Raw genomic sequence first — 27510 nt, forward strand, 5'->3', positions numbered from 1 at the left:
GAGTGGGTGTTTCAGAAGTCAAACAACCAGCTAATCAGAGGTCTTCAAAAAGCAGCAGCTTTGGAATCTACTGGAATCCTACCCCCACCCACTACCTCCCATAGATTAGGCATGTCATCCTTGCCAATTCATTTAATTTCTTTATCTGTAAAATGGGGATAACAGTTCCTTCCTCTCTGAGCTGGTTTGAGAATTAAATGAGATAATCCACGAAAAGCACTTAGTACAGCATAGTAAGTGCTCAATAAATTGTTCCTGTTACTAGATGACCATCATCTTTTCCAGCTCTCAGACTCTAAGATTCTAATTTTGGTACAAAGAAACTTAAGACAAGCATGAATTCCAGCCACAAAAATCTAATCAAACTTTCATTTTAATTTCACAATAATAAAAGTTTTGTTTAAAATATATTCTTCTTTCCCTCAGAGAAGATATTAAAATAATTTCTTATTCCTGTTTTTATTATTATAGAAATAAAACACACAATGATCAACAAAAGCTAGTCTGTTATTCATAATATTAAATCCAAAACTGACTTCTATTTCAGAACTAAGTTGAAAGCAGAGAAATGTTTTTAAAAAGTGCTAAAAATAAAGCCATAAAAAACTGATTCTCTTTATTTTCAAAATATTCTATGTTTCTTAATGTATCTTTCAGAAAAGGCACAGAGTTGAAAATGGCCACTACTGGTACATTAACAGGTCTAAAATTTCTTTTAAATCAAGTAGCATTTAATAAATTGGTCAATAAAGCCTCTTCACTTATCACAGGTCTTTACTTTTCCAATTCTATTTTTTATTTTGCTGGAGAATAAGAACGTTTTCTAACCTTTAAACATCCCGATGTAAAAATAAATTATAAAAACATTCTTTCTCACTTCTTCCCAGATATATCTGCCCAATACCATTCATTACCTTTTCTTTAATTAGAATGTAATAATACATGATACATAATACAATATTATAGATTTTAGGTTTCTTCCCTTATAAAATAATTTTATTTTTTCCTTTTCTTCGAGAAGGAGTTACTATACCCTTTTATAGAACAATCATTTTCCCTAACCCATCTTTAAAAAATGTATGTACATGGGGGTTCTTCATAATACTAATGAAATAAATTTATAGACACATTAAAATATATTGTACATTTTGGACGATGAAAGCAATCAGATCTTGAGCTTCAGAGTTGGCTGGCTTTTGTATAGTTATTGTACTGAATGTTTCATACTAAATTTTTTTCCTTCAATATGGTAGAAACAATGCCTTCCTAAGTCTATAAATCTAAATATTATTACTTGTTAGCAAGTTTTCACTCCTAATGATGGGGTTATGCTCTTATTTGTAGGTGTCTCTCCATAGGCTATAGCCTGACATTCTGAGAATGACAGCACTTACTAAGGAAGCAGAGAAGGAACTGTGATTAGGTAGCAACATGCTCTCGTTTTTATGCATGGTTTAGCCTGTAACCTTGGTTTTTATTTTATGCAGTACACCTGGCCAGGTTTCTATATTCTTCTAGAGCTCTTTGTAGTTTTCACAAAAGCGTGACCCAAACACGACATGTACCATGGTTACTGCTTCTCATCACTGGAGTTATGGGCAAATGGGTCAGACTGTGTGTCCTTGCATTGCTGTTCGTTTAGGACACTGCTCTGGCTAGAGGTGGAAAGCAACAAAGCTGAAATATTTTAACAGTGGCCTTTCATTTTTATAATAAAAATTAAAATTCCAAAAGTCTAAAATAATGTCACCACAAAGAAAATTTTAGAAAAATCTTTTCTTCCTAAAGGATCACCCTAGCTGTCTCAGCAAGTGAAGACACTGACTATATATTTGTCCATTTGTCAACTTGTTAATAGTGTGTTTTCCCAATGAGACGGACAGCTCCATGAGGGCAGGGACTGTGTTTGACTTTTTACTGCCTATTTCACTAACAGCTTAGCACAGTGCCTTGCTATTACCTTATAATCTCTAAATAAGTATTTGTTCAAATAATGAATAAATAGCATATCAAGTATTACTGTTCTCCATAATGGTGCAAACTAGTTAAATAGGATATAAAGTTTACTTAAAATTTTAACATCTTTATAAGCTTCTCTTTAATTGCACAGGAAATGTACATATCTTTATTTTTCAGGGGAAGGAAACAAACATTTATTGTGCCTATTATGCATCAGGCACTCAGGCACTGTGCTAGATTCAATGCTTTGCAGCAACTCATATTTAAACATTATCTCATCATCCTACAGTCAAATTTTTAACACAAACAAGTCTATTCCTACCTCTACCATTGACAGTGTCACTTTGGGAATTCTGTTAACTTGTATGCACAGAACTGAAAATAAAAATCTATTAAGTAAAACTTTACTATTATTAACACTATTGGGGAACTATTATGGAACAAAGTTTCCACTATGGAATTTTCCAGGTAATAGGTTTACCTCTTTCAACACTAATTATTTTCTTTAATTTCAACTATTTTTAATGAAAATATTTTAAACATACTATGTGTATCTATACAGTCTTAACCAAAATATCTGGAATATGAATACATCTTTTTTTTTTTTTTTTCGGTACACAGGCCTCTCCCGTTGTGGAGCACAGGCTCTGGACGCGCAGGCTCAGCGGCCATGGCTCACGGGCCCAGCTGCTACATGGCATGTGGGATCTTCCCAGACCGGGGCACGAACCCATGTTCCCTGCATCGGCAGGTGGACTCTCAACCACTGCGCCACCAGGGAAGCCCCCATCTTTTTTGATAACTCAGATAAGGACAGTGGTAAGGATAGCAGAGTGGTTATGAGCAGAGGTTCTAGAACAAGACTGTGTAGACATAAATCCTGGTAATACTACTTACTAGCTATTCGATCTTAGATAAGTTAACTTCCCTAGGTCTCAGTTTGTAAGTTAACTTCCCTAGGTTTCAGTTTCCTTATCTGTAAATTGAGGATAATTCTAATACCTACCTAGGGCTGTTCTGAGGATTAAATGATGATAAATGCAAAGTACTTAGAACACAAATGCAAGGTATATAGTAAGTGCTCAATAAAGGCTAGCTAAAAGTTTTACCTTATTAAGGTACTGAGCTCTTAGGGGAGAGTTCGGGCCATTTCTCTCTCTGGTACAATATGGCCCCAGGCTACTATGTTATTTTAGTTCTTATATAAATTTTGTGGGAATTCCCTGGTGGTCCAGTGGTTGGAACTCCACACTTTCACTGTCGAGAGCACAGATTCGATCCCTGGTCGGGGAACTAAGATCTCACAAGCCATGAGGTACAGCCAAAAAAAAAAAAAGAAAAAAGTTTTATTTACAGATTTTGTTTTCTATAACAAATTTTAATTGTTTTCGTGTTTCTTTCCTCAATGTTATTTGTTAATTGATGCCTTTACAGTACTTTTTCTTCTAATTGGATGCTTCACTCTACTGTGTGGGCTGAGAAATCAAAACACTGTAATGGTTAGACATTTGTAAGAAGAGGAATCCCCAGTGAGGGCCTCAGAGGCTTTCCCAGGAGTAAGGTACATAAATGTTAACCTGGGACTCAGGAACATCTATTTTCACTTAGAGGTCTTTCTGGCTTACTTATTGTATACTCAGCTGTGTTTGGGAAAGTTGGAAATACCAAATAAGTGACCTATGCATTAATGAGGTACTATTGTTCTAATTCTGTCAAGCATTAGATTGATCAAAAACAAATGAAAGGTTGATTTTTTAAAAATGTTTTGCACTGTTAATTTTCTATAATTATTAATCAGCTACCAATGTAATTATTAAGCTTTCAATCCAAACAATGTTTTTACCTGAACCAACATACAGATCTCACATTAAGGCCCAATTTCTAAAACTTGGGTATTACTAATTGTGCTAGTACGCAAAGCTCAAGCAAAATACACTGTTTCTGTGTGACTGAATCCATAGTTCTCATTTGGTGGTTATCAATTCAATGAAAGGGAGAAAATATGAATCACTGAAAGGGCCAAATGAAATAAGAATTAGTGATAAATTAGAAAGAGAAGGGAAGGTAGGGATTACGAACACTTGGAAAATGCCAAAGTCAGAGGGAAATTTGGAAGAAAAATAAATAGAAAGATCACAGACTAATAAAGAAAAATAAGGAATAATTTACCAACTTTACTCCCAATCCCTAAGTGAATAATAAGCTTTCAATTTAATATTCAGTTTAGTAGCATTTCTACCTCCCCCCCACCCACACTGCAAAGGCACAAGAGAGACTTTGATAAGATAAGTGTGTATCAGTGATGATCAAACCTTCTGGTCAAGCCAAATGCCAGAAGAGGCACTGTGAACCTCCCACCCCTGGAATAGCTGAGCCTGAGCCAGAAACTGGCAGCCACCACGCCAAAACTTTTATATTCATGTATCTTAAAAATTCATATATATTTTCATTCCACTCTGTTACATAGCAATGTGTTTCTAATATAATGTTTATAAGGGCTGAATTATTTAACTCTTCCCATTCCCAAATCTTCAAATAAAATTGATGCTCCAGGAAGATTTGCATTATGGTTCTTGTGGCTTTCCCTTCCCCTTGAGCAACACCAATATGGTCAGAGGTATGTGAAAGCATGGGTAAAAATGATATCTTATTATAATATGATAAGTTCAAGGGTCTCAAATAATCCACAATAAATCAACAAACTAATAATCATTAAATGAAAGCTCTAATTCTCATGAAACTCAGTGAAGCTAAAAAATCTGAAAGAATGGTAAAATGGGCTCTGCAATCTTAAAATGCCCTCTTAGCTTTTCAGCTACAGTTCTTATAGAAAGATCAATAATGATGTCTTCCCGCTCCAATATGGAATTAGTGTTTCCCTAAGTACATTAACTTCAGAACTATTGAATTACTAGGAGGATCAGCACTATAATGAAACAAATAATTGTTCTTGGCGAACTAGTGTTTACCAACACAGAGAACCTTCTGAAGGCTGCTGGATTGAAAATGACCAAAGGCAAAGACCCCAGGACAAAAAGCATAAAAGTATGGTTATCCTAAAGCCAGAAAGATGACACTCACCCTCATCCTGATAATCTGACAAAAACGGTGCATCTGATGTGAGAGAAGGGCCATGAGTTCCACTGTGATTATCATCAGAGCTGTCCTGTCCAAGGTAATTTTCAGCTTGGTCTCCCCCTGAGGGACAAATAAAGAAAAAAGGTCATACTATTGACATCTTTATAAAAGTTTTTGTAGATTCCTTCTGGTATTCACCAAAAAATATGTATATTTTACTTGATGGACGTGGCCACTATCCGTTAACACAAGAGAAACATAAATAAATTCAAGAACCAACCAATTTTCCATTCGGCTAACTAACTAGAACTTAGAAACTGTGAGCTTAAAATGAGGAGAACTTTTGCCACAGAAAGAAACTTCTCCATCACACTTAAAATGAAAACATAGCTATATAAATATCCCATTAATTACAACCTTTACCCTGAATGCCTCTATTTCCAAATGAAATAGAATAAATTACATAAAGGGTTAAACTTCTATACATAATATAATGTAGCAAGGTCAATATTCTTTCCTTTTTTGAAAAATAAGAGAAGTAAAATTAGAAGCTGCACTATTCCAGTTTAAATCGCTATTTGTTTTGCAATCTTAAGGAAGTTCTCTTTACAATTCTCGTTTACAGCCTATGCAACCAAGCTCTTAGGAATTCTAAAAGCCCTATGAAGGTAATATTTGTTCTGTAAAATGGCTTCGATGAAAGGCAATATATATACAATACCGAGTTATGCCATTAAAACAATGCTCATCTCTTTTGGGTGTTTTCAACATACACTGGATTGTATTTTGTAGAAGTGGCCCATGCTATTGTGATACTTTAAAAGGTTTAAAGGAAGATGCTAGCTCATTCAGAAACCAGAAAAAAAGGCTATGCACTGCAAATGGCTTTCCTTAAAATCCCCCAAACAGAGGTACAGTCTGCTGATGAAAGGACACCAACAGCTGCTCAGTTCATTTCACAAACTTGAAAAGAGGATTTTCAACTGAATTTAATATTATCTCAGACACTAATTTCCAAAGGAAATCGCCAGTGCTAATCTCAGCAAACACTGTAGAGTTTTGGCCCTGGATTTCAACTAGGGAGCAGTGAAACCAAACAACAACCTACATAGAATCTGTATTGCCTCACTTTAAAGGTTTATTTCCTACAATTAAACTAGAAGGATAGGGAGTATATAAAATGATTAAAAGCGAATCACGGTAACCTTCTCTTTCCATAAATTAGGTGATCATATCTAGACTCTTCTACATACGCTCAATGGTAGGTAGATGTCCATAACTGAGTTGAACACCTGCAGATATAGGACTTTAAAAATAAACCATGGAGTTTACTGTGGAGAATAAAAGTAAAATTAAAAAAACAAACAACCTCACACAACAGTCACTGGTTGGAACCAAAAGAAATGCTCTCTACTTTACTAGGTTACTTGATCAAGACACAAAGCTTATAGTTCTGCTGAAGTACCACTGTGAAATTTCTATTATAAGCAGAAAAATTCTCAAATACTGAACAGAGGGTTAACATACTCAAATTTCTTTTTTAAACATCTTTATTGGAGTATAATTGCTTCACAATGGTGTGTTAGTTTCTGCTGTATAACGAAGTGAATCAGCTATACATATACATATATCCCCATATCCCCTCCCTCTTGCGTCTCCCTCCCACCCTCCCTATCCCACTTAACACCACTGCAAATCTACTGAAATTATTTTATCAAGACAATCTAAATGGACTGCCTGGCAGGTAACCCGAAAGTGAGCTGTGAGGTTAAAGGAATTTAAAATTTCTGAGCCAAACCAAAATCCATTAAAAAAAAAGTAGTAGTTTGGGTTGCCAAGCAAAATTAAACACTTGTAGGATATATTGAGTATTATTTATCAGCTATCACTTTAGACTCAAAGTTTTCTGCATGCTTCAAAAATTTGACAAATTTACTCTTACATATTTTAGCAGTCCAGGCTTTTTTTTTTTTTTTAAGCAAATAAGGAGGGGCTTTGTTTTATTTCGTGTTTTTTTTTTTTTGCGGTACGCGGGCCTCTCACTGCTGTGGCCTCTCCCGTTGCGGAGCACAGGCTCCGGACGCGCAGGCTCAGCGGCCATGGCTCATGGACCCAGCCGCTCCGCGGCATGTGGGATCTTCCCGGACCAGGGCACGAACCCGTGTCCCCTGCACCGGCAGGCGGACTCTCAACCACTGCGCCACCAGGGAAGCCCTGTTGTTGTTTTCAATGAACTTTTAAATTTTCAAATAGTTTTAGATTTATTATAAGTATTGCAAAGACAGCACAAAGAGTTCCTATATACTGTTCAACCAGTTTTCCCAATGTTAACTTCTTACATAACTAGTGTATACTTGTCAAAACCAAGAAATTAGCATTGGTACATTGCTATTAACTAAACTACAGACTTTACTTGGATTTCACCAGTTTTTCTACTAATTTCCTTTTTCTGTCCCAGGATCCAATCCAGTTACATTTAGGGCTTCCATTTTTAAAGTCTTATCCAAAATACCTGCCATCTGATTTACTAACATCAGATGGAAAAGTCACTTCCATGTGATTCCTATGGTATCTAAATATAGTTACCCAAGGTGGGCTTTTAACAGCTACCTCTGTGCTAAATGCAAGACCATGACTCCATAAAGTATACGACAAAGGTATCCAACTCAATGCAGCAAAAACAGAGCCTAGGTCAGTACTAAAAATGGTTGCAAAGGGGGAAACATTTAAAAATATGTTTTACATCCAAGTGTAATTAGTTCCCGGTGATGGAAATGTTGCTCTAAGTGTTTTCAGTGTCTTATCAAGTGGCCCAACTCCCTTGGGCACACACAGAAAAAAAGCCTGTGACACTGTATAAATAGACACTCCCGTGTAATTAAAATGATTACAGCTACTCAAGATGCATGGGTGAAAAATTTTATGGAAGAACCGGCAATTACTGTGGTCATTTTGGATTTGTTGAAGTTTAGAACATCATTTTTGCTTAAAACATAATCTCAAGTGATCTCTGGTTTCATCTACGGATCTTATAATCGCAGTTCCAAGTGGCCACAACCATAGTCCAGTGGGATCAGACATAAATGATCACAAAATATAGTGACAGACATTTCCACTCAGCAGCTCTACAATTAGGGCTTAGAATTCCATCTGCTCTGAGTGGCTTTCTCACAAGCAAGACCCCTTGCCACTAGAGACACACTTTCCCATTGCAACTTGCTCAGAATCAATATATTTCTATCCAGATATATATACTAACACACAATATCTCCATTAATCACATCCACTACCTCCAGTCCCTTCCTTTTGTATTTCTAAACAAGATCTGGGGGAACTATATCAAGGGTTCACCTGCTATTAGCTGGTCGTTTGCTCCTCTATCCTAAGTGTCATAAGAATTGGGTACTAGATACACCCCTTAGTATATTCAGTGGCAGATTCTCCATTGAATATCATGCTGAGGGGCCTACAAGGAGGATGATTTCTCTATTGTTCTTTCCTTAGAGTCAAACTCAATTTCATTCATGCCCCATAGAGTGATAAGTTGGGAATTTCTGAGGGTTGGAACAGAAAGATAAAGCAGGTTTGTGTCAGGTGTAAGGTAATTATTTGCTAGGGTTTCTGTGCTATTTGTTTTTATTCTGTGTTTTCATTAACAGCTAATGAGTTTTCTCCCTTAATTCTGAAACAATAGCTTAGCCACTAGAAGTTGGCTTTTTCTGTCATGGATTCAACCAGCTGTTGCTGCTTCATAAACTTTATGGAGAAGTGAATTAAACTGCTAAAAACTTTCATTTCCTAATTCAATTCTGAACAAAACAGGGGGGAAAATGAACCATGATGATGTTCCCCTTGTAACTATTTTGACTCAGAGCAAACCCATCTGATTCTGAACTTGCAGGTACTATTTAGGGACAAAAACAGGCCATAATGATGATTTTACTTAGAAATGAGAAAAAAATGAAAAAAAGAAAGCAGTTTAAGCATAAAAATAAGAATAACAAATAGATAAAGCATATAAATATATGCTTGCTTATTCAATTTGTAAAGGATCAACGTGGTTTTTTGTTAGTATGAAGTCATCAACACTTTTCTTCTAATTAATTATAAGCTATATTGTAAACACTTTATTCACATCTGCAACCAACTGTTTATATGGCATGGTTGAAAATTTTCTAGGGTTTGCTATTACTTCACCAAGTTATCTTTGGATAATATAGGGAAATTTAAATTAATGTAAAATTGTCTGTTTTTTCTTTGTTGTTTTTATTGCTGCCATTAGAAGGGAACACATGACTTCTGACTCTATTTAATATTTAAGAACCCATGAGACACAAAGCTCCTTCTTTAAACTAATAAATCCTAAATAAAATGCTATAAATAAAGGTCCCTGATCCAAATCCAGGTAGTTTTCATGCTTGATAGCATGAATATTGCCAGATTTTCATGGACCAATTTCCTAGTAGTGCAGTTTCCAAAGCTGAACTAAGGTAAGATTAGTAAAACTGCAGCTTATTATTCCTTATTATAACCATTCATCTAAGTTATTGAATATAACACCAATCTAAGAAATATATTGAGTACATATGTGAAATGTTATTCACATGTAAACACAGTATGGAGCACATTTGTAACACCAAAGCTAAAGTTCTGTCAACACTTCCTTTATAAATTAGATAACCATTTTGCACATACTCATGCATTAGAAAATGTATGGCGTTTCCCACAGAACATGTTAGAGGCTTCACCGATTTCTAAATATGCATTTGGATTTGCGTGGTTAGTTCTTGTGATTAATCCATGTGTAGTGAAGGTCTCAAATTCTTCTCTGTTCTAGACAGTCTGACTTCTTGCCCATCTTTTTTTTTGTCTTCTACACCTAGCTATAACTCAATGTATAAATATTCTTTTTTTTCCCAAGGCCCTGGCAGTGAGTATAATAGTACTGAATGTCATTAAGTCTACAGAACAAATGATGGGCCAGGTAAAGAAAGTTTCCACTTATCATCCTTCTAAAAAGTTGCTCTAACTAGATCTTGAATGTACAAGAAATAAGTTGAGCTTATGACTCAGTTTTTAGCTTAGGATACTGTTTACTAATTGTATAATCACGCAAAGAGTAACAGACTTCTTGAGAACCTTTAGGGATCTCATTTGCAGAGACAGCACAGTCTAAATGATAAGAAATGAAATCAAATTGATTGGATGCTTAGAGCACAATCACTACAACACCTGTGAATTCAACAACAAAAAGAGCAGCATAGTTTAATAATATTTCCAAAATGAATTACATCTTTCAGTGGTGAGTTGGACAGGAAAATGCCCAGGGGAGCCAATGGAAAAGTTCATTTTTTCTCCCTCCTTTAAAAAAAAAAAAAAAAAAAAAAATTTATGATGCAGTTTTTCATTTTGACCAGTAGGGTGGGCTGCAGTGTGTAGCATCACCCTAGTTCCTCAAAAAAGGAAAAAAAAAGGTAGCCACTGTGTGAATCCCCCTGCTCCTTCCCCTCCCCTCCACAGGAAAATGCTGAGATTTTTAACCCTTCTTAAGTTTCACATAAAGGCATAACTTCTGGACATTAACAAACTGGAGGGCTGACAGCAACAAATATAAGCCAGATAATTGTATATGTGACAACGCACACTTCATAAAGCAAATTACAGCCTGTCAGCCATCATTCCGGCTTTACAGTAACACATTCCATTTACCACTGTTATTGTTCAACTGCTACTAAAATGGAACCTGCTGAGTTAGAATATTTCCAATAGTAATATGATTTTGACAGAATTCAAAACATGTAAACCTAGGTATTTGGTAGTATGTAGATAAATACACTGTAAAATGAATGCATTTATTATATGGCAACCAGGCAATCTTAACCTGGAATTATTAGTTCATCATTCTGTTTTCCACTGTATTCTCAGTGTTTAAGTCTTACTATAAAGCTATTCAACTGAATTTTCAACATGTTTTGACTTACAGGAGAAAGCAGCTATAGTAATAATAAAAATATAATAGCTTACTAAGATCTTACTGGTTATAGGCTTTAGGTCAAGACTCTTTATGTCCTATCTCATTTAATCCTCAAAATAATCCTGTGATATATTATTAATTATATATTATTAACCCAAAGTTTCAGATAAAGAAATTGAGACACAGAGATTAAACAACTTACCCAAAGTCATACAAGTGACTCATAAGTGGCAGTGCCAGGATATGACACCACCTTGTCTGATTGCTAAGCTCTTGTTCTAATCCACTGAGCTGTACAGTCTCCAAATCTGCATGCTTTATGAATGACAATCATTACTCAAAGGCAAAGCATACTGAATGACAGCCAATGACTTGAATTTATGGCATGTGCTATTAATTAGTATTTTTTTATTTCAGTAAGGTAATGAACTATAATCAAAAGTATAAATTATTATAAGCAGTAGGAATACTGTAGTCACATTAGGCATGGAACTAATAGAGAAAGTCAAATGTGGTCAATGATTTGGTCAAGAAGGAGCTGGTCCAATTCATAGGTTCAAATGTACTGTAGTAGCATTGTTGCAGTGATTTTTTTAAAATACCACTTTTTAGCATGAAACTCATGCTAACAAAATTAAACACAACACTTTGGGTTTAGTCAGATCAATATGTTGAATTTTTTTCCAGCACATTCTGTGTGATTTTATTGGCTCCTGGGTATTTTGATGCTGCTTCATAGAAAGTGAGCCAACATGTTCTGCACCCAAATATAGCTTTGACCTGGCCTAGTTGTAGAATGCATTTCCTTTCTGGCACCATCATGCTTAAGTCTCACAGTAGGAAAATGCTTCAAAAATATGTAATTAGCCTGGAATGTAGCAATTTTATTACTATTGGTTTACCTTTCTCTTCCACTCTTTTCCTTTCTCCCAAATAACAAATTGTAGTAGACCTTAGCACCCACTTCCTGTCCTGGTGCATACTAGGATCTATCATATCCCAATCAGTTTACATTACTTCTTCTTGAGAGAAACTATAAGGCCAGTTGGATTCCAATATCTTCTGCTAAAGAAGAATGGGACGACATGGTCTACAGGCTACAGGTAGATATAAGAAAAGTTTTTACAAAAGACCAAGAAGTAAAAGTAAAATGACATATAATAAAGAGTGGATTATGGGTAAGATAAGCAGGCCTGAAAATGTGAAACAGCTTTTAACATACTGAAGAAAAAGTGGGTTTTCTTTGTGAGTAATATAGACCTCCAATACCACTAAAGCTGGAATGGCAAAGGGTGACAAGATTTGGCCTCCCCGTGCCCCACGCATAGGAACTCCTGTTCACGTATGAAAACAACACGTGTGTAACGACAACATCAACAACCAAAACCTCTCACCATCAACAGTTCTGTTCAATGTTGGTCCCTTTTGGAACAGAAGTTTCACATGGAAAAGTATCTCCTTATATTTAAATTTTATTTTTCCTTCTTTATTGGGGTACCACTAACAAGGAAACTGCACTAATCTTAAGGAAAGTAAGTGGTATCACTTTGTAAGTTTAGGAAAATACCTTTTAGAGATGAACTATGATCAAGAACTTTCTAAGCTGGCAAGTGTGTGTTAAGATTGGTTCTTCCACTCTTTGCCTCACAAGAGTTAGCAGTGATTGGAATCTTTATTATCTTTATTTTACACATCATATAAATCCCCTACATAACTTAACAGTTCCTTTACTGTTTTAGTAGGGCAGAGCCCAGTAAACAATAACTATTAAATGAGTTTCCAAGAGAAGTATTTGCTGATAGGAAGCACAGTGAAATGCTTTGTAACAGAATTGGGCTTAACCATCACCTTATTTAGTCTCCAAATATCAAACAAATTCACTGGGTTTCAAGTCCAAGGGCTTATTCACAAAGAGTTTTAAGCAGAAACACCCAAAATTTTGTATTCAAATTAACCAGACATTTCTCTCAATACTTTGTGTCCAGCACATGAAAATTCATTAGAGGCACAATTCTTGAGGTAAATTAATTCTTATGCCAAGATTCTATGTTCAGGAACTGTACTCTTTACCTGATTTTTTGTATTGGTCCAGGAATAATTCTGTCTAAAAGAAACAGTTTATAAGTTTTTTTCCTCAACAAAAGTTTCCAGCCTAATCGAATAAACTTAAAGCAGTCATTAATTTATCAATTACTTTATTTTCTTTGCCATCTACATAATGACAAGGGTCAGAAGTTCTATGGACTTTTAATTAGCACATATGGAAAAAAGAAAGACTAAGATAGGGCAAAAAAGGTATTCTTTATCATCACCATGGGTATTATATGATGCTGTTATTTATTTTAAAATTCACTTATAAGTGCTAAGTTAACTCAACACACCTACTGCTTCCCAAACACAAAACAACAGAGAATGCTGCTATTTTACATCATCATCAGGATCTTGCCTATAAATTCATATATAAAAATAAATAAGAAGGAAAAAGCATGAATGGGTATAAACTACCAAATTATGAATATACTGAAAAAAAGCTACCGTGTTAAATCAAGTTTTTTTGGTACGCTTCTTTTTCGTGCCGGTTTTATTGATATGTAATTAACATATTTTATTAGTTTTAGATGTACAGCATAGTGATTTAATACATGTATATATTGAGAAGAATTTTTTGGATTTTCCATATCCTTTAATGAATTGAAAATATATAAACAGAAAAGACTACCCCCTCCAAGACTGTAAGTTTAGTCAACATCCATCACCTCACATAGCTACAATTTTTTTTTTTTTTTTTTTTTTTTTATGCGTTACGCGGGCCTCTCACTGTTGTGGCCTCTCCCGTTGCGGAGGACAGGCTCCGGACGCGCAGGCTCAGCGGCCATGGCTCACGGGCCCAGCCGCTCCGCGGCATGTGGGATCTTCCCAGACCGGGGCACGAACCCGTGTCCCCTGCATCGGCAGGCGGACTCTCAACCACTGCGCCACCAGGGAAGCCCTACAATTTTTTTCTTATGATGAGAACTTTTAAGATCTACTCTCTTAGCAACTTTCAAATACACAATACAATATTGTTAACTACAGTAAGCTTTATTAAATAAAAAAGTTAAGTGTGCCCAGAGCAAAAATTTCAAACATTGTAAGAAGGCATGTGATAATGAAAGCTCATCTTCCCTCCCTTTTCTTGGTTCTTCTCTCCAGGAGCAACCATTGTTATGTGTCTTGGGTATTCTATGAATTTTCTATCTAAATGTAAGAAGTGTCTGTGAGGGCAGTATGTCTTTTTTTAAAACAAATGGTGGCATCTGTCCTGTTCTGTATCCTGCTTTTCCTCCTAATTATTTATCTTGGAGGTTGCTTCACATCAGCACAAATAGATTTATCTTGCTTTTACTTTAACTAACTTTTAGCCAAAAAAAAATAATTCATGCACATGGTGAAAATTCATATAGTACCAAAAGATATAAATAATGAAGATTCTCTCTGTACTCACACTGATACCCCCCTCAACAGGACTACCACTGTTAGATTCATGTATATCCTTCCAAAAATAGCCTACACACACACAAAAAGCAAGCACACGCACACGCACACACACACACAGTACACTGTCCAAATTGCCCTCTTCATTTAACAATATGCTTTGGAGACAGCTCCACGATACACATATATATTCCTTTAATCTCTATGCAGCACTCCATTAAATGCATGTAACATACTTTTTTTAACTAGTCCCCTATTGCTGAACATTTAGGCTGTTTGGAGTCTTTGCTATTCCAAACAATGCTACAGATGAACATCCTTGTGTATAATACATTGTGTAGGGAATACAGAAGGCAGCAGCGTCTGAGTCAAATGATTTCTTCTTTTGCCTGCATGAAAGTCAGTTCTTTTTCTTATGTCTCAAGATCTTATATCCTAGGCTAGGACATTTACAAAGGGCATAAAAATCTTAGAAAATTTTAATGTTAAAAAGAAAAAAAGTGAGTCTTTTTATTTAAAAAAAAAACCTCTCTTTGACAGTAGTTGCCAAACAGTGCATTAATTTTAAAATGCATCATTGCATTATTCCACTCTTAAAAAAACCCAACCAGTAGATGTATAGGAAGTAAAATATTTGAAAAGGTATCAAAGTCAGTAATTAATTTCAAAAACAATGTGTGTGTATATGTCCACCTTCTACAGATTAATTTGTATAAAATGTAGCAAATAAATAAAGGGGGAAAAAGGTCCAAAGGAAGTCAAGTCACAAAAGCAGCTGTCAAGATTGTTGATGCTAAAAGTTTGGGTTAAAGCCAAAGGCAGAAGCACTCGTCCTGTGTACATTTCCCCCTATTAAATCCCCAAAAGACATGGAAAACATTCTGGAAGATTTCTTTTTAAAAAGTAGTATAGGTTAGGATATTCTAGGTTCATAACCAACACTTGTGTTTATAAAATATTAGCATTCCAGGAATAGTGATAGAAAGATACTTAACAGTAAATTACAAATATTGTAAATTCAGACTTTTTCTTACATTTGCAAACACGTCATAAATTTTGGCTATGTTTCTTTGTGTAAATCCTACTTATGACTGTGCTAAAACCTTTTGGCATGAAGGCAAAGAGTATTTTCATAAATAAAACAGTAAAATCACTGTACACTCCATTAATTCAAAAACACTTCTCTTCAACTTCAAAGGGAAACCTTTCTATCCTTTTTTTAGTGCTAAGATGGTGTTTCTTTGCTGCTTTAATGGCTTGCTTCTTGTAGCTGTCATAACTACATGCTCCAAGTATGTGATAGTAAGAGACGAGAAGGTGACATCTATGCTTCGATTCAACATGCCTCAGACATTACAGAGCAATAGGCTCATAAATCTAACCTCCGAAGTGCCTACTAATAAAAAGTCTGCACACATCCTTTAAATGCAAAATCTCACAAATATATACATGGTGAGTTAAATGGCCCTACACCAGGATTAAGCTGGAATGGATGAATTTTATGGAAAGATATGTGAAATATATATTACCCAAGTTCCACACATGGATTTATTTGCATAGTCCTACTTTGAAACATAAACATAATACTTGCTACCACTTCAGGAAGTGCCTACCAAGTGGCAAGCACTCCTCATGAGTTCATCATCTCATTAAAATTCATTACAACCCACAATAAGTGCAAAGTAGATATTATTAGCAAGATTTTGTAGATGAGGAGGTTATGTAACTTGTCATAGCTCACAAAGCTTGTTAGTAGAAGAGCTGGGATTCGAATTCAGGTCTGATTTCAAAGCTCATGCTCTTTCCTTCACAAAACACTAAACTTGAAAAAATCCTTTTTTTTTTTTAAATTGGGATATAGTTGCTTTACAATGTTGTGTTAGTTTCTGTTGTCCAGCGAAGTGAATCAGCTATATGTATACATATATCCCCTCTTTTTTGGATTTCCTTCCCATTTAGGTCACCATAGAGAAGGTAAAACTAATATTGTTGTTTAGAAATTCGACTAATATCATGTTTTGAATATCTGATTGCTGAAATGGTAAAAGTTCCATGGCAAAGATTCCAATGAATTTTCTTTGTAACTTTAAGTGAATTTAAGTAGGGAAAAAGTTCTCAAAGTAAGCAGGACTTGAATTATCAAAGGAATCTCAATCTTATTAAAAAATAAAAAGCCTTTCCCATGTTTTACAATTGTACTTGAGCCCATTAAAAGAACTCTTTCATTTACGTTCCTTCTACATTAAAGTAATAAATTATTTGGATTATATATATATTTTTTCCTGTTTCATTATTTTTAAATGAACTTCACTCAGGAAGTTGACAGTAGACCAATAAGACAATTTAGGTGAAAATGTGAGGGAAAGAATTACCAATAACACAACCATAAACAGAAACTACACCATGTCCAGGTACCGTGCTAGGGCTTAAACATATTACTACCAGTCCTCATGACAACCCTGCAATGAGACAGTAAAATACAACAATGAAGATATTGGGCTCTGGAACTATTAATGAGCATGTAGTTTCTTATTGGGGTGATGAAAACGTTCTGAAATTAGATAATGGTGATGGTTGCACAACTCAGTGATCATACTAAAAACCACTGATGTGCACTTATAAAGGGTGAATTTTTTGGCATGTGAATTATATCTCAATAAAGCTGCTATTTTTTCTAAAAAGAGTATATACTATGAAGTCAGACTGACCAAGTTAGAATCCTTGAGGGGAATGGTCTTGAGCAATTCTCTTAACTACTCTATGCCTCAGTACCCACATCTATCAAATGGGTATATTAACAGTACCTATTTCATAGGGCTGTTCTAAAGGGTAAATAAGATAATGCATGTAAAGTACTTAGCACAGTGTCTGGCACATCCTCATTTTATATATAAGGAAGCCAGGGTTCATAGAAATGAAGCAACTTACTAAGTTCACATAACCTTTAGCTAAATGGTACGGGTGAGATTTGAGCCCAGGTCTGTCAGGCCTCAATGTCCATGTTCTTTCTACCATGCCATGTTTCTTCTCCAGAACAGGGACAAAACTCTCCGTAATACTATTCAATGATCACTCCTCCATCCCATTAAACCTGGGACTGAATGGAATGATGGATAAGAAACGTTTTGCTGGAAATCCTTCTCTAGGTCTAGGCAGTCCCCTCTCCCAAGCATCTTTCTTTAAAGGTTACCTTTGCCGCACATTATGTCAACTCATCACTTATATAACCAGATGTTTAAATGTGTGCTAATAAAGAGATTAATAAATAAGAGATCTTTTATAATTTAGGACTATTTTCCTTCTAGGCACCAGACTCTGGTCCAAATATCCTGAAGAACACAAATGTGTATTTAGGCAAATGAACAGAGTTAATCAAATTCATCCCATCATCTTCCTGCACAAGGATCCTGCCATAGATAAAAATGCTAGGAAAGTATGGGGCCACCATTTCTGTCCTTTCTCACTTTCTTCCCAATACTACCTAGTCTTCCAGGGCTCTTAAAATCCTCCTGCCATCTCTTCTCCTTCTTACATATTCCTATTCTTTTCATAATTCTAAATTGTCCTATAGTACCTTATATAGACCTGCTACTGCTCTCACCCACGCTACATTTCAAAAGCAAACAATCTGCTAAGATCTGCTCAGAAGGGCCAGGTAAAAGATGCTCCTTCCTCTTCTATCCCCAGAAAATGTCTTAGGGGGAGGAGCAAAGCTGGGGGCAAGACGCATAAATATGGGTTTTACTATTTGATCTTTCCTTACATTTACTTCCAAATGAGCAAAGAATTTGCTACAGATATCCAATCATTGTCAAGAAGTAAATATAGTTTTCTGCTCTAAATAAACTCTTCTCAATTGTCCCCTTGGCTGCTCTACCTCTGCTCTCTTTCTAAGAGAGAAAGACTGTGTAGAAGTTGCCCTATGATGGAAGATGACTACAGTACCACTATTAGAAGAATTTGGTAAGATGTGTCCTTTGTCTTTTTAGCGCCACACAGTCCCTTGTGTTAAACTCCAAAATTATTTTCTCTTCTCAGCACATTACTATACCACATCTCTGACACTAATTCTTCATTTCTCCTTTAGGTAAGAAATTCTACCTTCACAGTTCCATTCATTTCTGCCAGTTCACATTCATGTTCTGCCCCCTGTGGATTTTGGTTAACATCTATTAAACACTGAACTATAGGGCCATTCCTTGAATAGCATATTTCACATTTTGCAAAGCAAACTGCTACATTATTACATATAATTCTCCATTCTCAATCTATGTTTTCAGCCATAAATGCTTTAGGACAGTGAGATATATAGTAACACTATATCACATTATTTAAAATATTATAAATGCTATGACTTTAATTTACAAGACTTTAAAAGCTTTAAAAGTTTTTTTATTCCTTAAAATTTGCTTTTTTTTTTTTTTTTTTGGTACGCAGGCCTCTCATTGTTGTGGCCTCTCCCACTGCGGAGCACAGGCTCCGGACGCGCAGCCTCAGCGGCCATGGCTCATGGGCTCACGGGCTCATGGGCTCAGCCGCTCCGTGGCATGTGGGATCTTCCCGGACTGGGGCACGAACCAGTGTCCCCCGCATCGGCAGGCGGACTCTCAACCACTGTGCCACCAGGGAAGCCCTAAAATTTGCTTTTAAAGAAAACCTTATATAGACTTGAAAGAATGAGCTAGGAAAATTTAAACTTTAATAAAATTCATATCATTACTCACAGTTTGAATTTTTTAAGGTATTACTGCTCACTGAGACTGGATACACTGACAATGTCGAGAATAAAAAATGTTGGAAAAGTTTGCAATTGGTTAAAAAATGTTATAGAGCAAAATAGTTCATAAAGCTATTTTAGATTTTCAAGTTTAATCTAAAACTCTCTGTGATTTTCTGAGAAGATAAAAATCTCCCATTTATAACAAGTTGAGATAATTAATATTCAGAATGATGTTTCTGACATTCTCAACCAGTGTACTAAAAATAAAGAATGCATGTACTTTAAAGACAACCCCTCAAATTGAATTCAGAAAAAAATTTCAATTTTGAACCTTTAAAAAATGTGCTCTATTCCTGTCTTTTTTTTTTTTTTTCAATTTTGCACACAGCTGTCTGTTGTACTTTTTAGAATCACGCCAGATGCTGGGTTTATCCAGCAAAAGCAGGAAAACAATGGTTTGAAAGCAATTAGAAGCACTGAGGCTGCAGTGAGGCTCATATTAAAATGTGATAACACTGTTCTAGTGGGAATTTCAACGCTACTCCATTTCTGACATTTTTCTGTTGCCAGACAGGCGGCCTGTGTAGAAGAGCACTGTGATCGAGGAGGTAACATACTGGAATTTAGTTCTGGAGCAAATGAAGGATTAGCTGAGTTGGGGCCCTCCCAAGGCTTTTATTATGGACTCGGCCACCATTTTATTTGAATGCCAGTGGATCCTGTTGGCATCTAACTAAGGTCAAGGAATAAAAGCATATTAAAGCTTTGGTCCTATAAAATAATCTAGCACTAATCCATTCAGAAGGCAGAAGTATCAGGGCCTCTTGTTGCTAAAAAGCAGGGCAGGGGGGGCCCAGCAGCGTGAAGGTTAATTAAACACTCCACTAACTTTCCTCAGAAATGGCTAATGCCACTCTATGGAGAAGCTTATTTAGAAGATGCAGAAGTAAACAATACCATCTACGCATTTTTAGTATAAAACCATAAACGGTCAGAGAGGACTCACCTTGGGGCTGAAAATTCCAAAAGTACCTGAAATAAAAGGAAAAAGAATGGAGATGAGCCAAACTTGTATTTCTCAATCTTGGTTGGCATATGGTAGCTATAGCACCCAGTCCGAAAAGCTTCCTAAATAGTCAGTAACTAGCCAAAGCCACTACCTACTCTATGAAAAACCAAAGGGCTGTCCCTGAGATTTGAAAGATACTTAAAGGCTTGAAAGGGACATTTAACTCGCTATACTACCTTATGTAAGCTTGACTTGAGAGCTGGAAAGGTCCTAAAATGTTACCTAGCCATGGTCCAGGGTTTCTCATAAGGAGCTCTGCAGGCTTTGAGCAGGAAAACGCCTTGTTGTGACAACCTGTCCTGTGTATTACAAGACAATCAGCATCACTGGTCCTGGGCACCAAAAACCAGTGGCACCCCCAGTTGTTATGACAACTAAAACACCCCCCCCAACACAACCCCAAATACCTTCTAGCCTAAATTCTTAATTTTACAGGTGAAGTGTGACAACTGATTCAAGGTTACCTAATGTTTTAGTGTCTGAGCCAAGACTGGGGCTCTTGCAGTCCACTCTGTCATTCTATATCCTCTTTTATTTTGAGAAATGATCAGCAAAACCGACAACCCTTAAAGTCTTAAACCAAATGAAATGGCAGTAGCAGCAAGGATCGTCTGTAAGTCACTTATTTGAAATCTAAACTGCTTTCCCCCGACAGAAGCGATGCTGTATACAGTGGCTACCCACAGAAGCCTATCGCACTTTGGATTCCATTTCCTCCCGCCTTCACAGGGACCTTACATGATTCTATATCGATTTTCTCTTGTATAAATTTAACCTCTTCCTCTCAGTGTGGCCCTATCCATAAGCATTTATGATCATAGAAAAATAAAGCAAACCTTCCCTCACCCCCTTCATATCCCTCCATCTGCTGTCCTTTTCCCTTCACATCACAGTGAAATTTTCAAAAGTGTTGTCATAGTTTCTCCTTATTTCCTCACCTCCCACTCACTCCTCATCAGACTCCAATCTTGCTTACAGTCACCACACATGAATTCTTGCTATGAACATAGTGACCTCTACACCTCTAAATAGAAAGAAAATTTTTCTCTCCTCATCTTGACTTCCCAGGAGTGTACATGTGTATAAAAGCATTTTTTCCTAAGGAGAGAGTCCACAGCTTTTATCAAATTCTTAAAAAGATTCATAATCCAAAAAAAGATTAGGAAAACGGTAATACATTGGTGATAATGGTGTGTCTTCCAGTACATACACGACTGAAATAAGGCGTGGCTACTTTAGGGAGGAACACCAGCCCAGTGAGCACCTAGGTTATTTCTTTATAAGATAAAAATTCAGAAAATGGAGAGGAAGGAGATATGCGGGGAGTGTGTTGCCATAATCCAGAGGTGAATTTGTGGGAAATAAGCAGAGTTGAGGAAGAGAAGGTGAAGAAACCTTGCGATTGACTTTTCTTGTTTCTGTTCTTTCTCAGAACAGTTCTGGGCTAGCAATCAGGTAAAGGAATGTAAGATGCTTGGGTTAGAGGGCAGGGAAAGTTCAGAACAGCTTTGACATCTTCAGTGGAAAAGGGGAGAGGGGATAAGAAAAAGATGGGTGGGAACTGTAAAGGTGCGACATCTGGGGGAAAGGGCATCCTATTGAGTTAAGGGCATATGTAAGTTGAAACTGTCTGTAACTTAAATAATTTGTTTATATTAGTATGATGGGTTAATCTCCACCTAGCAGACGGTGCAGCTTCCCACTGAACCTGGCCACTGTGAAAAGTTTTCCATAAAACTCTTGTCTGTAAAACACAGCTAATCAAGCAAATTATCAAAGGTGAGCAATTTTCCATCTTCTGTTCCTATTTTTCCATCTTCTTTCAAGGCATTGCCTTGGCCCCTGATTCCAATCATTACCCAAACTCTAATTCAATATAAATAGAAATTAGAGTGTTAGCGTGTGCAAATTGTGCGTGTGCACTCCTCTTTCCAAAATGTTAATGATGGCAACAGAAAGAACTTTGCTAACAAATGTTGTTTTCATTTATTGACCCAGAAAAAAACTTAGCCATGCCCTGGCAGTTAAAGGGCCAACTCATGGCAAATTGTTAAATAGATAAAATGTTACTAATGATCTCCGTCTCTTCTTTTATCTGCTCCCCCCATAATCCCCACTCCAACTCACACACATATTTTCAGTTCCCTTCTCTACCTACTGTGAAGTGTCCTGGTTTCCTGGTTTCTCTTGTTAGTTAAGAAGATGTTATATGTTCACACATACTAAGTATTGCTTCTCCCAATAGTAGTTATATCTTAAGAAGGCTGATTATGGAGAAAGAATTAAATTTAACAGATAAATTAAATTTAATCCAGTGAAGTGCCAGGTCTATCTAGTTGACGTTAAATAGCAGAATCTGCTTTATTCTTGATGATACTGTAATTAAATATTTCTGTCTATAAAAATCATATGTAGAACTTGGTGTGGAATGACATAAAGTGGAATGTTAGTTCCCTTCTTCCTCAAGAGGTATAAAACTATCCTGATAACCTACCTCTTTCCCCTCTCTTCTTATTTTAACTATTAATTAGGTAACAACCCTAAAGAAAGTCTGTTCGTGCGGGTGTGCGTGTGCACGCACACACACACACTCACACACACACACACACACACACACACACCCCTATCCCACAGCTCACAGAGGATACTTCTAAAAAGCAAGGCCAAAAGGTGAGCAATCTCATCCCTCACGGGAGAGTGCCATGTATTATTCTCTGCTGGACACATTTGAGGTCTTGATCTTGTCTTGTTAAATATATCCTATGGATGGCCTTCATCACATCCTCTGGAAAGATGATTCCACACTAGAGAATTCTACACTCTTTAGGAGGCATTAGTCAAATCCTGCCAACATCTTCTAATTCTCATCCTTCATTCTGAAAACAATTATGCCTTAACCAGAGACTCCAACAAGTCTGAAAGTAGAAATTTTAAACCAAAATACAAAGACCACAATAGAAGTATATAGAAGAAAAAGCATGCAAACACACACAGAGTTGTGTTTATCCTAAAAGCCTCTAAGAATTTCCTATCAGCGCTGAGCAGATAGATGAACAAACACTTCTTTAATCTTCTCTTTGAAGCTTCAGTTTCAATATGAAAGGGAAGCTATCACTCCTCTGCAATATCCATACTCAGCGTCACCAGGTCCATGCAAATGATATTTGGAACTTGAAAAAGATGAGTACAGAATGAGCAGAGAGAAAATGCTGCAACCATATTGATGATGATGATCTTCACATTCAGTCAAAATAAATCCATCTTAACTTGTGCCTCCAAAAATGAAAATGGAAGAACAAGATTTCACAGCATTTAGTCTACGGCACAGAATAAAGTCTTGAAAATTTAGGGTTACATTACATGCAAAACAAAATTTGCTATTTGTGGGTTTTTTAATTAAAGAGGTTTTAATTGAACTTTAGTTTAAGGAAAAATGCAGCAAATATAAAATGAACCCACAATATTGAGGGAGTCTTGATGAACAGCTGCAGCTGTAGCAGCAGTTGTAATAGTGTGATAATAATAATGCTAAGATTTTTTAAACATATTGTTGGGCACTGTTTTAAGCACTTCTCTTATATTAACTCACTTCCTCCACACTCTAACCCTGTTATTATGACCATTTTATAAATGAGGAAACCAAGGCCTCAAGAGGTGAGATAACTTGCCCAGGGTTTCAAAGCTAGTAATCAAGGCAGACGAGTTTCGAATCCTAGCGACTAGTTGCAGAACAGGAACTCTGATAAGAAATTAAGTTTTGGGACTTCCCTGGCGGTCCAGTGGTTAAGACTCTGCGCTTCCACTGCAGGGGGGTGCGGGTTCATCCCTGGTTGGGGAACTAAGATCCCACGTGCCACGCGGCACAGCCAAAAAAAAAAAAAAATATATTTTTTAAAAGAGGAAAGTTTTGAAAATACAATCTAACTTAAAAACACTCAGCAAAATAAATTCTTTCTCTAAAGACATTTTATTATTGTAACAGAATTCAGTCACTCAGTCAACAAATATTTATTTTATGTCTTCTATATGCTTTGCTCTGGTGCCATGGATGAAATGGTGACTGAAATAGATATGGTCCATCTAAGATTATACTTCAGTATCTTTTAAATTGCAATCATACTCTTCTAGTTTGCCAGCCAAGATTCACAGAATATTAGATTTCTCCTAAAAATGAGGCTATTGACTTTTTTTTTTTTGCGGTACGTGGGCCTCTCACTGTTGTGGCCTCTCCCATTGCGGAGCAAGAGGCTTCGGACGCGCAGGCTCAGCGGCCATGGCTCACGGGCCCAGCCGCTCCGCGGCATGTGGGATCCTCCCGGACCGGGGCACAAACCCGCGTCCCCTGCATCGGCAGGCGGACTCTCAACCACTGCGCCACCAGGGAAGCCGAGGCTATTGACTTTTAATCATTAGTTTGGGGTTTCAGGGTGGGTGTCAAATTCTTGACCATGGAGTTAACCAATAAACATGGTTATTGAGATTAAAATACTCAGAGCTTTGCCCACTCAGCTAGCTAATTAGATAGATCCTGGTGAAGTAGGTAAGACAACTGTAACTATCCTCATGTTACTGGAAATATCTAAGAAGGAAAAATAATTCCATTTCCGAATTATAGTAAAACAATTTATTCAGCAAGTAAGATACGCTAGGTATTATGCTAAGTATACGTTTTACGTGTATTATTTTATTTAATCTTCATCATAATCCTATGAGGTCAGAACTATTATTATCCCCATTTTACAGATGAGGAAACTAAGACTCAGGAATGTCAAACAAATTGACCAGGATCATGTAGCTATTAAGTGGCAGAACCAAGATCTGTATCCAGGACTGCTTGGTTCCAGAGCCCAAGCTCTTAAATTTCATATTAACTGCATTTCTATTGGCTGTAATTTAGAAAACAAATCTAGTATTAAGAGAAGTTATAATTGTTATGTCAGACAGCCTAGTATCAGGGAGTAATCAGCTCAGAGGTCTTTAATTTGGAGTCAACTATGGACTCAACTATTTGAGCTTGAGGAGATTCATGAACTCCTTAAAATTATGGGTGAAAAGTAATATGTGTTTTCTTTTCTCTTGAAAAAGAGTCCATAAACTTCATCAGATTTCCAAAAATGTGACTAACTCTGCCTCCAAAATGATAAGACCCCCTGGGTTAGATGCATAGGATTATAATGGCATTATAAACCTAGCTATGCAGAAAGGCCAACATCTGTAATGTTATAAATCTAGAACATCTAGATGAAAATTTTTTGCAACTAACGCATTAAAAGTGTCATTTTACCTGTAACTTACAGAAATTTAAAACCTATCATACATTCTCTGTCTTGGTAAACCACCTGTTTAAAAAAAAAATTAAATCTCTTCTTGATGACTTACAGATATCCACATTTGAACTTCAGTTTTTTGCACAAAAACAGTGGTGCCTTCTAAATGGATAGGCTATCTGCAATACTCAGTGTCCAGAGACCTCTATTTCCCTCTTGACCATCTCTGTTCTCTGGTAATGGCTGTCTCCAAATAGACTGCAAAGACTAACACTGAAGTGTTATCCTGGCATTAGAAATGGAATTTTAGAATTCAAATGGACACCTGGGCTTTAACGGCAAGTTAATAAGGCTAGGAAGACCCCTTGTAATTGACCTTGAGCAGTGAGCCACATGGTAAAGACTGATTTACGCCCAAGGAAATGACTTTTCTGAACAACACTAATAGCCTGTGCACTGGATATTTCCTATAACCTCTTCTCTCATTTGGGAAGATTCACTTGATTTCTAATTCTCTTTCTCCTACTAGTATTCCATCTCCTACCTTGCAGAAGGAGTGGGCAAGGGGCACAGGGTAATAGGGCATGACACCCAAGAACAGAAATGGGAAAAGAGCACCATCTGGTGGAACTCTCTGGTGGAGGCATCAGAGGACTGGGACCCAGGGGTGGGATACCAGCCTTAGAAACAGCTGGGCAAGAATGGGAAGGTCCCTGGGAGTGGTGCCGCCTGTAGTCCCTGTTCCTTCAATTCATCAGAAGTACAAAACCTAGTGTCTGCCTACAGGAAGCTTACAATCTAGTCCAAAATATGAGATACTTACAACTTACATATGAAGAGATGTCAATCTAAGACAGGAAATAAATACTATGGTAACAACAGACAATAAGCACATAACTCAAGTAATAGAAGGACCTGTCATAAGAAAGTCCTAGGTTCTAAGTTAGTAAATAACAAATACTGTGGTACAACAGACAATAAGCACATAACTCAAGTAATAGAAGGACCTGTCATAAGAAAGTCCTGGGTTCTTTGCGGGGAGCTAATATTTCTGTGATCTTGAGTCTATATCCACAAATTTTAGAAACCCCAGAAGACAGCACCACAAAGTTCTCTTACAAGACACAATGGTCTCAATTAAACTTTTATTTAAAAATAAACAAGTAGTCATGTACCAAAATGTTCATTGCAGCTCTATTTACAATAGCCCAGAGATGGAAACAACCTAAGTGTCCACCATCGGATGAATGGATAAAGAAGATGTGGCACATATATACAATGGAATATTACTCAGCCATAAAAAGAAACGAAATTGAGCTATTTGTAATGAGGTGGATGGACCTAGAGTCTGTCATACAGAGTGAAGTAAGTCAGAAAGAGAAAGACAAATACCATATGCTAACACATATATATGGAATTTAAGAAAAAAAATGTCATGAAGAACCTAGGGGTAAGACAGGAATAAAGACACAGACCTACTAGAGAATGGACTTGAGGATATGGCGAGGGGGAAGGGTAAGCTGTGACAAAGCGAGAGAGTGGCATGGACATACATACACTACCAAACGTAAAATAGATAGTGGGAAGCAGCTGCATAGCACAGGGAGATCAGCTCGGTGCTTTGTGACCACCTAGAGGGGTGGGATAGGGAGGGTGGGAGGGAGAGAGACGCAAGAGGGAAGAGATATGGGAACATATGTATATATATAACTGATTCACTTCATTATAAAGCAGAAACTAACACACCATTGTAAAGCAATTATACTCCAATAAAGATGTAAAAAAAAAAAGTAAGCCCCATTTCCTAGTATATAGAGAAAATAAAGTAATTTAATAAACATTGGCATTGTATGGTGAATAAAAAAACAAGCAACATTATCTGATTTGACAGTATTACCCATGACTAAAACAAATTTTTTTAGAAGTCCATTCCCAGACAATAAAAAAGAAATAATGTAAAGTAAATTAA

General features: G+C 36.6%; 1 protein-coding gene across 1 annotated transcript in view; it reads right to left on the reverse strand.

Annotated features, from left to right (window-relative positions):
* SKAP1 (src kinase associated phosphoprotein 1) overlaps nucleotides 1–27510 on the reverse strand; it is a 241111-nt gene that overhangs the window by 192678 nt on the left and 20923 nt on the right. The window contains exons 3-4 of the mRNA XM_065897986.1: nucleotides 20212–20237; nucleotides 5041–5157 (exon numbers count right to left, since the gene is read on the reverse strand). Coding sequence (XP_065754058.1) covers nucleotides 5041–5157; nucleotides 20212–20237 — 143 coding nt within the window. The remainder of the gene's footprint in view (nucleotides 1–5040; nucleotides 5158–20211; nucleotides 20238–27510) is intronic.

The sequence above is a fragment of the Phocoena phocoena genome, chromosome 19 (genome assembly GCF_963924675.1).
Source record: "Phocoena phocoena chromosome 19, mPhoPho1.1, whole genome shotgun sequence".
NCBI classification, from domain to species: Eukaryota; Metazoa; Chordata; class Mammalia; order Artiodactyla; family Phocoenidae; genus Phocoena; species Phocoena phocoena.